The 17308-nt window shown below is 43.0% G+C and overlaps 2 protein-coding genes across 5 annotated transcripts in view; one reads left to right on the top strand and one right to left on the bottom strand.

Annotated features, from left to right (window-relative positions):
- vmp1 (vacuole membrane protein 1) overlaps positions 1-9445 on the bottom strand; it is a 196738-nt gene extending 187293 nt beyond the window's left edge. Inside the window, exon 1 of one of the 3 annotated variants that reach the window (XM_072590019.1) lies at positions 9317-9445. The gene's annotated coding sequence lies outside the window, so the exon portion shown is untranslated. Of the gene's footprint in view, positions 1-148; positions 262-9132; positions 9154-9316 lie in introns of those variants that run through there. The other 2 variants (XM_072590021.1, XM_072590020.1) reach the window with 2 other exon arrangements.
- ptrh2 (peptidyl-tRNA hydrolase 2) lies at positions 9429-14067 on the top strand. Of its 2 annotated transcripts, none has more exons than XM_072590023.1 (2): positions 9429-9697; positions 12972-14067. In XM_072590023.1, exons 1-2 carry the CDS (start codon positions 9611-9613, stop codon positions 13503-13505), a joined length of 621 nt encoding a protein of 206 aa, XP_072446124.1. In that variant the 5' UTR covers positions 9429-9610; the 3' UTR covers positions 13506-14067. The 2 variants fall into 2 exon arrangements, with proteins under 2 accessions (XP_072446124.1, XP_072446123.1); XM_072590022.1 differs by lacking the exon at positions 9429-9697 and adding an exon at positions 9730-10193.
- Positions 14068-17308: the final 3241 nt, after the last annotated feature.

Here is a 17308-nt window from a genome sequence, read left to right as displayed (position 1 = left end):
TGCAGCAGTTTCAAGCGGAAGCATTTACCAAACTAGAGTTTAGACAAATAACTTTTGCTGTGTGAGAAATTCAGTAACAATCAATCAATTGGTTGACGCTTCAATAAATATATTTAACTATTTCAGCATGCTAAAAAACAGCGATTACCAATGTCCTGACGGCTGTAGAGCTAAACACTGCAAATGGTTTGGCAAACTACATAAAGATTGCAGGCGTCAATTCCAAGTCTGAATAAATCGTCTCAATCAGAGAAGCAATCATGATGTTTCAAATGGCCGCAGTATCAAAGTGTGAAGACTAATGGGATGGGGCAGCTTGAGGAGGAGCAAAAGAAATCAGCAAGTGTTTCTGATTGGTATCTAGATATGAATATTACAATTGTGGACTCAAAAGCAGAAATGAGAGGGGTAGAGTCTATTAGAATGATTGCAGGAGATAGAAGAGAATAAGAATCTGCCATTTGCACCAGGTTTTTTGGGGGGAGAAGGTTGGGGGTGGGGGGGGTGCGCAAAGAGAGAGATTGGGAAAGACTGAAAGACAGAGATAGAAAGAGAGAGAGATACCAGTTTAAACGGAGGACAGTGGCAAAGGTTTTAACCAATTTTCCAGATCTAGCAACAGAAAGTACCACATTTGGCCAAGACACATGCCATAGGAAATGCAACACATTACTGTTTTTTTTAAAAACAGTTCTCCAGCAGCACTATCCCTTGCGTAAATACTTTGTCATATCATTTTTCTAGCTTAGATTAGATTACTTATAGTGTGGAAACAGGCCCCTCGGCCCAACAAGTCCACACCTACCCACCGAAGCATAACCCACCTAGACTCATTCCCCTATATGTACCCCTTCATCTAACACTACGGGCAATTTAGCATGGCCAATTCACCTAACCTGCACATTTGTGGGCAGCACGGTGACACAGTGGTTAGCACTGCTGCCTCACAGCGCCAGAGACCCGGGTTCAATTCCCACCTCAGGTGACTGACTGTGTGGAGTTTGCACGTTCTCCCCGTGTCTGCGTGGGTTTCCTCCGGGTGCTCCGGTTTCCTCCCACACTCCAAAGATGTGCAGGTCAGGTGAATTGGCCATGCTAAATTGCCCGTAGTGTTAGGTAAGGGGTAGATATAGATGTAGGGGTATGGGTGGGTTACGCTTCGGCGGGGCGGTGTGGACTTGTTGGGCCGAAGGGCCTGTTTCCACACTAAGTAATCTGATTTTTGGACTGTGGGAGGAAACCAGAGCACCCGGAGGAAACCCACGCAGACACAGGGAGAATGTGCAAACTCCACATAGAGAGTCGCCTGAGGCGGGAATTGAACCCAGGTCTCTGCTAACCACTGTGCCACCATGCCGCCCACAGTTCTTCCAGCAATTTTTTGTTTGTTTGTTTCTGGTCTCCAGCACCCACAATTTAGATTAGACTACTTACAGCATGGAAACAGGCCCTTCTGCCCAACAAGTCCACACCGAACTTCCAAAGAGCAACCCACCCTGACAGGATGGGCAACTTAGCATGGCCAATTCACCTAACCTGCACATCTTTGGGCTGTGGAAGGAAACCGGAGCAAACCCACACAGACACAGGGAGAATGTGCAAGCTCCACACAGACAATTGCCCAAGGCAGGAATTGAACCCAGGTCCCTGGCACTGTGAGGCAGCAGTGCTGACCACTGTGCTGCAAAGGACATTCAAAACTTGTGGAAAAACAAGGAATAGCCTAGTTACTTTATTTATTACCAGTAACAATTATACAACCAATTGGGATAGTGTAATGGCGTGAATTTTTAAAATTTCAAAGCAAGATCTCTCTCTCACATGGTCTGCATAATGTTTTAGCATATTAACTTTCAAAACCAAGGTTTTGAGCACATCGTCAGCCACCTGTAACCATTCATTCAAGTGCTTATACTGAACTGTTGGGGCCATGTGGGTGCTTCTGTTTAACCTTAAGCTTGGTCAGCTACACAAGCCTGTGGTTTAGAAGAATACTAACAAGCAAGGTTCATTCCTCTTCAGGCTAAGATCGAGTTGAGACCTGCCTCCATGCTCTGCCCTCGAGATAGGAAAGCTACGGCAAATTACTCTTTACAAAGCCTTCAACATGCAACACCATGAACCAAGAGTGCGCCTTTGATAAAGCAAACATGACATGCTCCAGAATGCTCATTCTACATCATATTCAAAGAAAGTCTGAAATAGTAATTTCAGAATGAGGATCAAGCCACAAACTTGATTGAAAGAAGACAGTAACTAGTATTAGCTTCCTTTGACCAGAAGTTTCCAACAACTACAACATTCTCGACCAAATGTGACTTAGGATAGCTGGATCAGTGCCAGCAGAGTATCAATGCCCAAATCAGAGGACTTTATAATTTTCAAAATGAACAACTATTACGGATCTCTCACCATCTTCTCAGAAAATGTCAACTCTTGCATGCTTCAGCAAATTACACAGCAGCCCTTCTTCCAGTACCTCCTCCAAGACCAGCAATTAAATAAGCCTTTGTACAACAATAGTGAATTTAAACAAATCCTTGCCCTGTTCAACATTTAAACAGCACTTGCCAACTGAGATCACTAGAGAGCTAACAGAAGCAGAAATTGTAACTTATTTTATTTTCCATCTCCTGAGGGGTGACCTTATCGAGGTTTATAAAATCAAGAGGGGCATGGATAGGGTAAATAGACAAGGTATTCTTCCTGGAGTGGGGAGTCCAGAACTAGAGGGCATAGGTTTAGGGCGAGAGGAGAAAGACACAAGAGAGACCCAAAGGGCAACATTTTCACGCAGAGCGTGGTGAGTGTGTGGTGGAGGCCAGTACAATCACAACATTTAAAAGGCACCTATATGGGTATATGAATAGGAAGGGTTTGGAGGGATATGGGTCGAATTCTGGCAGGTGGGACTAGATTGGGTTGGGATAACTGGTTGGCATGTACGATTTGGACCAAAGGGTCTGTTTCCATGCTGTACGTCTCTGACTCATCTAAACCAATGCCACATTACTTTTTCAACCCAGATGAGATAAACCTGTTCTCCTTTTTTGGGTCTGGAAGGATAATCTATATTATAGATTTCAACTGAGGGAAAAAAAAATCAAATCTCAAGGTCATACAGCTTGCCTTTCACAATTAAACAAAACATTAATGGACACAAGTTACAACAGAATGAAAACCATTATAAATCAATAGTTATACCTTCATACAAGAGAAAAGTTTAAAATGGAAAGAGATAAAGCATCCAATTCTCAATTTTAAATCAACTATTTTTTTCTTCAATCTTCCCACTTTTTGCTTCTCTCCCTTTTCAAAACCTTATATTTCTATTTTAAAATCAATGTTATGAAAGCAATTATTCTGAACTTCAGTCTAACTTTTGCTGAGCTTCAAATTTAAATAAACAAAGAACTTGCATTTACACAGCCTCAGGATGTCCCAAAGCACTTTACAGGCAACAAAATACTGTTGAGGTGTAGTTGCTGCAGGCAACATGGCATTAATTTGCACACAGCAAGCTCCCAAGTACAAAATCCTTCATTTTCTTCTTCTTCTTCACTCCATTTTTAACTAATTAAAATTATTATACAGCCTCCTTCCTTCCTAAGACACAGAAATCCTCTCTCAACAATTTACACTCTCAAAAACATTAAACCTTTTGCCCCACTGATGTATTACACTTTATTTTTGTCTCCTTCCCCGAAGTCGTTATTATCTTAGAGTAGGATAAAAGGCTGGTACAACATCGAGGGCCAAAGGGCCTATTCTATGCTATACTGTTCTATAGCGCACGAATATCCGGTACCCTCGACATGGATTTCTCCACTTTGAAAACAAAAAGCCTTTTAAAGTTTCTGACTTTCAAAAACACATCACCATATACTTTGCAGGTAATAGACTCCTTTCTCAAAGGGGAGAGAGATGCAAACATTCTACTTAAAGGGTGATTTAACAACCATAATAGATCATTTTGCTTTAAAGTGACAGTTACATTCCTCTGCAACCCCACGCTATAGAAAATCGCACAAAAGAAAATCACTATCTGTTCAGTAGAAAGTTTGTATTATCTGAACAGTGTCCACAATTCATCAATCACGTTATAGCCAATTTGTGTTAATGAAATACACGTTATACCAGAACGACCTGTAATAGGAAGAACTGTAGGCATTTGACCTCCTTGAAAATAAATAAAACTACCAGGGTTAGATGCATTGCATCCTCAACTGTTAAAAGGAATCCAAGGAGGAAGCAGAAATGCTCTAAGGATTATTTTCCAAACCTAACTGGATACAGGTAAATAACAAAAGGATTGGAGATTGCCAAACAACCATTCAAAAAGTAAGCAGGGATAGGGCAGTCAGACTGGCCTAAATTACTACAATCAATACTGAAATATAGGAGTAACTATTACTTGGGAAAGCTTGGATTAAGCAGGGTTCAGTAGTATGGTTTTAAAGGGAGATGGTGCCTTACTAAATTGATTAATTATTTTGTTTATTGTTAGACATGTCATTACATACTGAGATTCTACCTTTGACCACAAGTCCATCAGGAAATGGTCAGCACGCAGAGTGTCCTCGAAAACCTGAAGGGAAAGGAGAGGGTGGATCCTGTCATGTCGTTCCTTGAGTAGACTATCAAAGTCATTTGGCAGAATGCCTATTCACCAGAACTCTTCTACATGCACTGAGAATCACTTGGTTGGTGGTGAGAAGGGCACTGCCTAAACACATGTAAATATAGTCTTGCAGATAGTAAAGATGTCTGATTTGCTTGCATAGAGTCAAACAACAATGTTTGTTTATTTCCTTGATACTCTATTGTACAGTACCAATCTGCATTTGTAACTATGTATAAAGATTTTTTTAAATTCTTAATTGAAATTTTAAAAAAAGACAAATTGATGACACTAGTGCAGTGGATGCTATCCGCATGAATTTTAGTAAGACATTTGACAAAGTCCCACATGGCAGACTGGTCAGAAAAGTCACAATACAATGGATACAAAGGAATGTGCTCAGTAATAAAAAATAAAGGGCAATGTTCAACAGATGATTTTGCAAATGGAAAATTATTTCAGTGGTATTCCACAGAACTCATGTTGGGCCATTTGCTGCTTCTGGTGCATGATAATGATTTAGACATAAGTATGAGTGGTGCAAATGGGAAATTACGGACACTAAAATTGGCCATGTAACTGAGTGAAGACAATGACTGTTGACTGCAGGCTAATATAAATGACTTGGTTGAGTGGGTGGATGAGTGGCAAATGGATTTCTATCCTGAAAATGGTAAGGTTATGATTTTGAGGAGGCCAAAAAAGCAAGGGTACACACAATAAACAGGAAGGCAGTGAGAGAAGTAGCAGAGGTTTGAGACTGTCCACAAGTGAATGAGGTAGTAAAGGCGGCATATGAAATGCCTTCCTTCATTCAGCAAGGTACTGAATACAAAAGCAGATATGTAATGCTGCAACTATACAAAGCACTGATTAGGCCACAGCTAGGGTCGTGTACACAGTTCCAGTCATCACATTACAAGTTGAACATATTTAGTCTGGACAGAGTACAGAGAGGACATACAAGAATGATGCAAGGGCTCGAAAGTTGTAGCTATGAGGACAGATCAGTTAGGCTAGGGCTGTTTTCTTTAGAAGAGGAGACCAAGGTGTGATTTAATAAAAGTATACAAAACAAGAAGGGGATTGGATAGTGGACAAGGAAGGTCTAATTCCCCAAGTGGAGAGATCAATTACCCACAGGTGCAGACTTCAGAAGATTGGCAGATGATTCAAGGGAACTTCAGGAAAAACAGACCATGGGTGTCCCAAATTTACTGTCCAGTTTGGTGGTTGAGGCAGAATTCCTCAACTCATTTTGAAAGGAACCTAGATCTGCACCTGAAGTGCTGTAACCTCAAAGGCTACAGACCAGGTGCTGCAGTGAGAGATTAGTTTATTCAGCAAGTACAGACACAATGGAGCAAATAGCCTCTATGTAGTGTCCAAAGGAAACTACAGAAAGACAGAGCCCTTGAAGAATACAAAGATAGTAGGAAAAAGCTCAAACAAGAAATGAGGAAAACTGAAATAAAAAGAGCAGGATACATCCTGGCAGGTAGAATGAAAGAAAATCCCAAGGTGTTTTATACACATAGAAGGAGCAAGAGGGTAACTAGGGAAAGAGTAGGTCCACTTAAGTACAAAGGAGGAATTATGCATGGAGCCAGACAAGATGGGTGAAATCTTTAACAAATACTTAGTATCTATATTCAAACAGGAGTAGGATGTGATGGATGGTGAGTCACAGGAGGGGCATGTTGATCTGCTAGGACATGTCAATCTATACAAAAGATAGTGGTGTTGGGTGTTTTGAAAAGCATTAAGGTGAACAAGTCCCCAGAACCTGACAGGATCGATCCCAGAATCCTGAGGGAGTCAGGTGACGATATTGCTGGGGTCTTAACACAAAATCTTTGTATCCTCTTTAGTCAAGGTGTCGTCCCAGAGGACTGCAGAATAGCCAACATTGCTCCTTTAATTAAGAAGAGCCATAGCAAAACTCCAGGAATTTCTTGGCTGGTGACCCTTGGGTCAGTAATTGTTGGACAAGATTTTAGGGACAGGATTTACTCATATTTGGAAAAATATGGACTTATTAGCAACAGGCAGCAAGGCTTTGTGTGGGGAAGGTCATGTCTCACAAACCGAAGTTTTTTGAGAAAATGACAAAAATGATTGATGAGGGCAAGGCAGTAGATGTTGTCAAATGGACTTTAGCAAAGTCCCTTGTGGTAGGCTGACACAGAAGGTGAAGTCACATTGTACAAGCTCACTGCAGATCCTGTCAATACAAAACCGCCTTGGCAGAGAAAACAGTAGCAGTGGGTGGGTGTTTTTCTTTGACTGGAGATTTGTAACCAGTGGTGTTCTGCAGGTATCAGTGCTGAGGCCCCTGTTGTTTGTCACATACTACTTAGTTTGCAGAGAGCACAAAGATTGGGGGGAAGCCGTGGATAGTGAGAAGGATTGTAAAAGGATGCAGACAGGCTAGAGAAAAATGGCAGATGGAGTTTAATCTGTACAATTAGATGCATTTTGGAAGACCTAATGGCAAGGGGGGGGGCGGATACAATAAATGGCAAAACCCTTAGGGGGTTGCATCAACAAAGAGAGGGATCTAGACGTGAAGGTGCCCAGTTCCCCAAAAGTGGATAAGGTGTTCAACATGGCACATGGCACGCTTGCCTTCGTTAGTTAGGGCATAGAGTATAAAGTCTGTGAGAAGATTTGTAGCTCGAGTGCTCATTGTTGTGGTTCTGTTCGCCGAGCTGGGAATTTGTGTTGCAGACGTTTCGTCCCCTGTCTAGGTGACATCCTCAGTGCTTGGGAGCCTCCTGTGAAGCGCTTCTGTGATCTTTCCTCTGGCATTTGTTGTGGTTTGAATCTGCCGCTTCCGGTTGTCAGGAAGACAGCCAACGATCCGCATCCATGAACACCAACTAGCCACGAAACAACACGACCAGCTATCCTTAGTAGCCACACACGCAGATGACAAGCAACATGAAATCAACTGGGGCAACACTACTATTATAGGACAAGCCAAACAGAGAACAGCCAGGGAATTCCTACAGGCATGGCACTCATCCACAGATTCAATCAATAAGCACATCAATCTGGACCCAATATACTGGCCACTGCAAGCGGTCAGCTGGAACTGGAACTGAGTAATGGGTGACAAGTCCTCTACTGATACCATTCAAACAATATTACACTGAATACATTTAAAATTGATAAGCAATAGGCAGGTAAAGAGATGAGAAAGCATTGTGAAACCTGTGAGGCAGAGGATAAAAATGAGTGAGTCTTTGGCCCTGTCTATTCAATATCACAAGAACTTAACTAGAACTGTTCTAGCATTGTAATTCACACAAGAAACTTATAGTTGACAAGAAACATTCAAAGCAAATCTTGACCATACAGATTGCAACCATAAGTATTCTGCACCATTTAAAAGCCAACAGTATAAGAATAAAAGGACACCACCATAAACATCCCTTCACTGAAATACGCTTGTAATATACTCAGAAAAAGTGGCCTTTTATACAGCAAAAAGAATGTACAATTAATAGCAACTGTAAGGAAGCAACTGAGGTGGCACGGGGGCAAGATGGTTAGCACTGCTGCCTCACAGCACCAGGAACCTGGGTTCAATTTCATCTTCGGGTGACCTTCTGTGTTGAGTTTGCACATTTCCCCCTTGTCTGCGTGGACTTCCTCTGGGTGGTACGTGTATGGAATGAGCTGCCAGAGGAAGTGGTGGAGGCTGGTACAACTGCAACATGTAAAAGGCATTTGGATGGGTATATGAATAGGAAGGGTTTGAAGGGTTATGGTGCTTGTAGGTGGGACTAGATTGGGTTGGGATAACTGGTCGGCATGGACGAGTTGGACCAAAGGGTCTGTTTCCATGCTGTACGTCTCTATGACTATAACAGTAAAACCTCAGGCTGTGATTTAGGGTGATCATTTTACAGATTGTCCGACGACTCTATCGCGAAGACAGAGAAAATCTCTCTCCTTTTCAATGTAACTCATGGTCGGAATCTGAAGGAAACAGCGCTCACTCAATCGACCAATTTTCTTACTCCCCAAAACTACTTTGGAGACTCTGGAATTCTGAACCAGAACTGCCTGCTCCCAGTATATTTTGGGATTAACTCGTCAGATACAGAGTCTGGCCACGATCAATTATTAATCGCAACCCAGAGTAAGGGGTCAAAGTCCTGATGCCGACCTGGTGCCCTGTCCACACCACTAGCCCCTATCGCAACCGTTGAGGCCGTCTGTGGCTTCAGCAGCAGCCCCGGGGATGGGGTGTAAGATTTCTATCAGCTCTCTATCAGACTCCCCAACGGGGTAAATTGTCGCTTTCTCGATCTTTCAAAGCCGTGTGTGTGTGTGTGTGTGCACGCGCGCGCGCCCCTCTCCCCATCATTTACCGTAGGTGCGGGCTCCTCTCTCTCTCACACACAAACCCCTCTCCTCCGGTTGCCCTGGGTTACCTCCTTCCCCCCCCCCGATCCCCGTTGCCCCAGGTTACTTCCTTTCCTCCCGTTGCCCCGGGTTACCTTCTCCTTCTCACTCCTCTTCCTCGCCCGGATTGTTTCTTCCTCTTCCTCCTCCTCCTCAGCCGTTACCCCGGTTTATCTCCGCCTCTTCCTTCCTTCTCCTCTCTTTTTTTTTCCCCCGCCCAGGTTACCACCACTTCCTCCTCCCTCTCTCCCCCCTCTCGCCCCCGTTGCCCCTAGTTACCTCGTCCTCCTGTTCCCTTGTTGCCCCAGTTACAGTAACCACCGGCTCCCTCAGTCTCTCGCGCTGTTTCTGTTGCTCTGGAGCTGCACCGGAAGTAGACGTGTTTCTATTCACGCCCGCCGGAAGTCCTTGGCGTCGATAACAGCAAACCTATACCGCACTCCCTTCCTGGCGCTTGTTCTCATTTAAATTCTTCATTCCCAGCAGCGAATCCCACCACTTGTTTTATTTATGTTTTTTATGTTTAATCGAGTACCTGCAAAGGTTGCGTGACGGCTGGGCGGCGTCATCAGTATGCGCCGTCGCTACTGTCTGGGTTTGGGGCCTTGGGAACGTGTTCCCTTGCAGCTGACGCTGGGAACCCTTGAGCGGCAACCGAAGGTAGAGAGGCAGTGACGAACCGATATATCATATATAAAGTTAGCGTTTTCGTTTGTAGCGCCTATTTTGATTTTTTTTAAGGGGCTGCTCCTCCAGTTTGGTTGTACTTCAATCCCACTCTCCTGATCAACAGAAGCCTCATGTGGGTCGCTGGCTGGGCCTATCCAAAGCGGCCGTGAATAGGTCTAGGCTGCGGGTGCGTGAAGGTGGTTGTTGTGCCTGACTGACTACCACTCTTGCTCCGATACTCTGGACTCGTGTGTCCGTGGCGAGGGTACATGCGTCGCCTGCTGGCACCATAGAGGCCTTCAGACGCTCCACAGAGGCTGGGGGTACAATCATCTTGGGCTGAGAGGTTCAAATGGAGTTCAATGCAGCTAAATGTGAGGTGATTCACTTTGGGCAGAATAACAAGAAGATAGAATACTGGGTCAATGGAAAGATTCTTGGTAGTGTGGATTTGCAGGAGGATAAATCCCTGAAAGTTGCCACCCAGGTTTGTAGTGCTGTTAAGAAGGCATATGGTGTGTTGGGTTTTATTGGTAGAGGGATTGCGTTCCGGAACTGTAATGTCACGCTGCAACTATACAAAATATTAGTGCAGTCGCAATTGAAATATTGTGTACAGTTCTTGTCGCCCCATTACAGGAAGGATTTGAAAATGTTGGGAAAGGCGCAGAGGAGATTTACCAGGATGTTGCCTGGTCTGGAGGGTAGGTCTTATGAGGAAAGGCTGTGAGAGACTTGGGTCTGTTCTCATTGGAAAGAAGACGACAAAAAGGGGATTTGGCAGAGACGTGCAAGATGATCAAAGGATAGAGTAGACAGTGAAAGTTTTTTTCTAGGATGATGACGTCAGCTTGTACGAGGGGGCTTAACTACAAATTGAGGGGTGATAGATGTCAGAGGCAGGTTCTTTACTCAGAGCGTGGTAAGAGCGTGGAATGCCTTGCCTGCCAATGTACTGGATTAGTGGTACTGGAAGAGCACAGCAGTTCAGGCAGCATCCAACGAACAGCAAAATCGACGTTTCGGGAAGGGCTTTTGCCCGAAACGTTGATTTTGCTGTTCATTGGATGCTGCCTGAACTGCTGTGTTCTTCCAGCACCACGAATCCAGTATTTGGTTTTCAGCATCTGCAGTCATTGTTTTTACCTTGCCTGCCAATGTAGTTAACTCAGCCACATTAGGGAGATTTAAGCAATCCTTGGATAAGCACATGAATGCTGATGGGATAGTGTAGGGGGATGAGCTTAGATTAGTTCACAGGTCGGTGCAACATCAAGGGCTTGTTCTATATTCTATCACATCAGACAGTGTAATTTTAGTGTAGCAAGTTTTCCTGTTAGCTGTTAAAAACAAACAGATGGAGTGAGTGGGGTGGGAAAACAGGCGTTTGCACTTCACGGGTTCCTTTCAGAAGATGTTTAATCTCAAACAGATCCAGTTATAATGAAAGCGTGTGCCCAGACTGATTCTGATGAGACCCTCAAACCTCCAGGATTATCCCGCACATCTCTTCCAGAAATTAAAATTCCGAGTTGCCAGAGCAAATAATCATCGATGCAGTTTTCGGAGAAAAAAATACTGCAACTGTTTATTTGTAATTGTAAGAGAGTATCAGAGTTGTCTATTTGATAAAAAGTCGAGTCATTTAGTCTTGTAAGCATTTTGTTGAATTTCCAATGGAAGGGTGCGTTGAAGAGACTGTTGAGTAACAATTCGGTGTGTTGGGGGCAATGCAGCAAGTAATGAAACCTACAAGGATACAGCCAACTCTAACTGTGGCTGGACCTCAGTTGCTTCATCCACGTGGCCATTGGGACTTCATACTGTGAATGTTGGTAGGATAGTTGATGATGAGAGTGTTTCAGCTGCTTTCATCTGCTGTTGTAAGTGTTTTCTAAGGGAGTGACTGGGTAACTGTAAATAAATGCTGGCTGATTTCCCTGTGTCTGACACAAGAAGCAATGATGATGTAGTAGCATCCATTCCCTCAAATGCAACTGCAAAGATAATAAATGTGTACAGCTTTCCAAATTGGCCTGGTATCGTATTATGTCAGGAAATGCAACTTCTAACCACTGATCCATTTTCCTTTGCGACTCGTGACCATGATTTCAGGTTTGCGAAGCATTGTTTGGGGTGTTAGTGAATCCGAGCACAAATATTTGGATCTCTCTTTAGAGTCAGAGAGATCTACAGCATAGAAACCTGCTCTTTGACCCAAACTTGCCCATGCCACCTAGTTTTCGCAATTTAAACATCTGTCTGCATTTGGTCCGTATCCCTTCATACCTATCCCATCTTTTATCTGTTTAACTGTTTCTTTAATGACGAAATTGTACTCACTTCCAACACTGCTTCTGGCAGCCTATTCCAGACACTCACTACCCTCTGGGAGAAAAGAATTGTCCCTCTAATCCCTTTTGTATCTATCCCCTCTCTCCTTAAACCTATACCCTCTAGTTTCAGACACCCCCACCATGGGGAAAAGCCGTCGGCTATTTACCTTATCTATTCCTCTTGTGATTTTATAGACGTCTATAAGATTATCCCTCAGTCTCCTATGCTGCAGGGAAAAAAAAATCCCAGCCTATCCAACCTCTCCTTATAACTCAAACCTTCCAGTACAGGTAGCATCCCAGCAAATCTATTCTGCACTTTTTCTAGTTCAGTAATATGTTTTACTATAGAAAGAAATCAGAACTGCATGCAGTACTCCAAATGTGACCTCATGAACGCTTTTGATTAGGGAGAACATCATGGCAGTACTTGAGGATTTGTTCACTGAGTCTATATGGTAGAAATGAGAAATAAAAAGGAGATTACTTTGATAGCATTGTACTATAGCCCCCCCCCCCCCCCCCCCAGTAGTCAGGAGATTGAGATAGGGGATGTTAGTAGCACATCCCCTACTAACACTTTCATCACTTGCCCTGCTTATTTCCCAACAGGAGGTCAAGTTTTGCCCCTTCTCTATTGGGCCATTACATACTGCATGAGAAATTCTTCCTGAATACACATAACAAATTTCCCTCTATCCAAGCCTTGGCAGTATGGCAGTCCCAGTTGATGTTACGAAAGTTAAAGTCCCCTACTATTACTTTGCAGAATTAAGGAGTCAAGTGGAATGTTTGGGGCATTGGTTATATAAAAATACACACGATTGTGTTTTTAAGTAAAATGCTGTAGGAAATTCACCTCTGGTGTCATGTAATAACTGTATATAGTAAAAACTAAACTGGATAATATTTTTTGTCCATTTCCATAGGTGTTTGTAGAGAGGCATAAGATGGAGTCTTTAACTACACCATTGGCTTTGGGGATTTTGACTGGAGTTGGATGTGGATTGTGCCTGGGTTGGATGGTGCGAGGACGATTTGTTGGATCCTTAAAGCCTCTGCCGAGTGTGCGAAATGCAGGGATGGAAACAAGCACCATGGGGGAGAGTGGGGAGTACAAGATGGTTTTGGTTGTCCGTAATGATCTGAAGATGGGGAAAGGTAAAGTGGCAGCCCAGTGTTCACATGCCGCCGTGTCTGCATACAGGCAAGTTCAGAAACGCAATCCAGATCTGCTCAGGCAGTGGGAGTACTGCGGGCAGCCCAAAGTGGTTGTCAAAGCGCCGGATGAGGACTGCATTATTGACCTGCTGACACATGCCAAGGAACTGGGATTGACTGTGAGTTTGATCCAGGATGCAGGTCGTACACAGATAGCACCAGGGTCACGTACCGTCCTAGGCATTGGACCAGGCTTAGGAACACTAGTGGACAAAGTTACAGGACATTTGAAACTTTATTAAAATGTACTGATGCTGCAATCAAGTGGGCAGTTAAAAGGGTAGCTGGGTCTCAAACTAAATCCCAACGCATTGACTCCAAGATCTTGTTTGTAAGTCTATCCATATTGAATAGGACATTATGTGATGCATTGTATTTCTTCTTATGTTAACGAGACTGGAGTGAATGGAAGTGGCAGAGGAAGTATAGCTGATTCTACTAGCTCACTCCGTCAACAAAAATGGAGCACATGCCGATTGCTGGTGATATCCAAATGTGCAGAGGTTCAGCTGGGGGCTCTAATTGAAAACCTTCACCTAACTTAAGGTAACTGAGTGAGTGCTGATAAATGGAATAAAAGGAAGTGCTCCCCTCAACAAAGCTTCTGAATCATAAGTACTTTTGCTAGCGAACATTGGTAATGCATCAGCACCAGTAAAGCTCTTGACAGAGGGCTCTTTCTTGCATCATCCTCCCTTTTCAGTCTGTTCACCACGGGAAACATAAAACAATGATGTATGTAATACACTTTAGATGTACAAAATTTCCAAAATGAATTAAAACCAGCCTAGTATGGTGAATCAATGGGACGTACTGAACATCGAGTGTTTTCTGTCGAGGCTACTGACCTCGTCTTTCCTAGTCAGAACCCAATCTGATCAAACAGCACGAACTCAGGCAAAACATCATCAGGCCAGTATATTTTAATTAATGCAAATTCTAGAAACTTATCCATGTCTTGCTTTATTTTTTGGGAAAATATCTGCTCACAAGGACTGTTTTCATTCTTTCATATTAAAAAAAAATCACATGCTGATGAATTACTTCATTAATGTGTTAGTATAAAATTTCTTTTAATTTGCAGTTAAGCATGATGGCTGACCTCCAGAGTAACTTTCTGCTTTTTAACTGATGGTTTATGTGAAAGACTATTTTTTGACCAGGACTTCCTGCAGCTCCTGTAAGGTTTCTCTCCTTGATCTCCATGCCATTCTTTCAGGTGGTACAGTTTCTGTGCGATGATCTGGCATGGACTGGCAAAATGTTTTGTTGTGTGATTTAATCATGTATGTTGTGATTTCAGAAATTATCCACTTATTAGACTCCAGTTCCTACTGCCTGATTTTATAACTCTTTCTCCATGTATATTCTCTCAGCTGTATTCACGGCCACTATACATTGCAATGGAAAATCACTGACCTGAAACCTAGACTTGAATTCTCTCCAAAGCAGTAGCAGACTTGATGACTTTTGCAGCTGTATCTAGTTTTACTTTAGATTTCCTGCATCCCCAATATTTTGATTTTGAATCTGTGACTTCTTGATCATGTGCTATCTCCTTACATCACTTGCAACCCATATCCAACCACACCCCCACTCAGTTATCTCTGAGCCTCTGCATCCACCCCTCAGTCATTTAAAGTTGCATTTGAAACTTCCAACTACCTAGCCTTTGGCTTCCCAATTCCCACACCAACTCTCTCATCCAGATCATTACTCTTACCACATGATGTTCATTTGAGTCCAAAAGGTGACAGACTTCAACTTAACTGCTGCACAACTGTCAACCATATCAGGTAGTACCAGGCCCAGTTATCTAATAAATAATGCAAAAGTTGTTCAAACAATGCTGGAATTTGGACCTCTTACTGCACCACCAATCAAATTGTTCAACTACTTATCCATCTCTTTCTCCCAGGGATGCAAGGAGTTCACAGATCTTGGGTCATTGGAAGTGAAATCATTCATTCAGTTGTCACTGCAGTCTCCTTTTTCTTGTCAAGCCAAAACATTCCAAAGTCCCCATTGTACCCACCCCAAAATGAAGGGCTTATGCCCAAAATGTTGACGCTCCTGCTCCTTGGATGCTGCCTGAACTGCTGTGCTTTTCTAGTGCCACACCTTTCGACTCTGACTCTCCAGCATCTGCAGTCCTCACTTTCTCCAACCCACCCCAAACGCCTGTCTTGAACTTGCATCTCTTTCTCTTTCTTTTTGGACGAGAACTTCTTCCCATGAAATTACTGGCCAAGTTTCATTTCTGTCTCATTCTAGTTGAGACTCAAAGGTTTTCCCTCCTATGGCACATCCAGATCTCTTTCAAAACTGCTGCCATCACTCCTTCCTCAGATCCTCTCCTTGAGTGAAAACCGCTGCCCCATCTCCAGCCTCCTTTTGCTGTCTGAAATCCATGCCCATCTTTCCTGCAATGCTGCTTAAATTCTGCAGTTGGGTTTTTGCTCCTGCCACCACACTGACGTTATCCTAATCAAAGCCACAAGTGTCCTCTGTGACTGTAACCTTCCATTGTTCACTATTCACCATAATCCATCTGAATTTTCATGAAAGTGAATGTGCCAACTATTGGTGAGACAACAGTTATGGCACATCAGTAGTGGTTTATGAAAGGGAAGCTTTTTCCCTGAATTGGTGCTGGCCCTGTATGATGGTGCTGATGGTCACAGTCCCCACCACTTCAAAAAAAATCTATGTTTAAGCCAGCTGGTCAGCCAAAAGGTGAAAGCCATTGTCCATTTGTGTTATATCTTAAATGAACTGTTTATCTGAGGCAGAAAAGCTGTATCTATTAATTTGTTGAGCATGCAGTGATAAAGCTCCATTATTTTGCTGCTGTGAAGCAGTGAATATGCAACACTGCATCAAATATTACTTTCTGACTCTCAGCTTCTGCTGTTGATAAAGTTGGTTTCAAAACTTCTTAACATATGACTTCATTAGTTTCTTCCTCCCGCTGCACAAATAAATTGGGTAAGGGAATACAAGGTAAAAACAATGACTGCAGATGCTGAAAACCAAATACTGGATTAGTTCACCACTAATCCAGTATTTGTTTTTCAGCATCTGTAGTCATTGTTTTTACCTTGTTGATTTTAACCCTACTGCGAATCCTCTTGCAAGGATGCCTGCCTTGAAGAAGTTTTCCTCCTCTCTCTACAAGAATCTCAGGGAGTCCCTCTCCCACTGCAACTCCCAGGTCATTTCCTCTGCTCCCCCACTCACCCATTGTACTCTATGCTACTCTCTCCCCACCCCCACCCTCCTCTAGCTTATCTCTCCACGCTTCAGGCTCACTGCCTTTATTCCTGATGAAGGGCTTTTGTCCAAAACGTCGATTTTGCTGCTCGTTGGATGCTGCCTGAACTGCTGTGCTCTTCCAGCACCACTAATCCAGTATAAGAGAATACAACACTTTGTCCTTTTGAAAAATCTATAGTGGATTTGTTTTGCAGAATAAAATGCCCTCTATTCTGCCTGACAAGAGCCCCAGTCCCAACCTTAGAAGCACCTACTAGTGCACCAACTATTGTGTTGCCTCACATTAAGAAATTTGTTAAACAAAATGGTGTGAGCACTGTCTGAGGGCCTGTGAACCCTAGGAAGTGAGGCAATTTCAAAAAACTGGCAAGGAGAGAAAGTTCAAATAATGAACAAACTGGGTTGAATTGCAGTAAAGCAGGATTTTCACACAGGACATGTGATGCATAACCTACTATATATATAGATTAAAGTAAATTAAAACCCAGTGACTACAGAAATAGATCTTGCTATAAGAGGAAAGATTAAATGATTTCTATAATTATAACTAATTACTTTAATCCTAATTATTTCCTGACACTGCTCGCTTTATGCAATTACTGAGTTCTGGGACTCAGAGCCAGAGTATGGAGTCATTGAAAGTCACTTTTTGTTCAACAGCTTCTCTCAAGGTAAGTGGCTCCGTTAATGAATATCTGACACATGCTTAAGTGTAGAAAAATCAGAAAGCAACACACTGGATTGCAACCTTGACTGGAGGCAATCTCAA

Source organism: Chiloscyllium punctatum, chromosome 19, assembly GCF_047496795.1.
Source record: "Chiloscyllium punctatum isolate Juve2018m chromosome 19, sChiPun1.3, whole genome shotgun sequence".
Lineage (NCBI taxonomy): Eukaryota > Metazoa > Chordata > Chondrichthyes > Orectolobiformes > Hemiscylliidae > Chiloscyllium > Chiloscyllium punctatum.
Note: the sequence above shows the minus strand (reverse complement) of the source record. Positions and strands in the feature narration are given on the sequence as shown.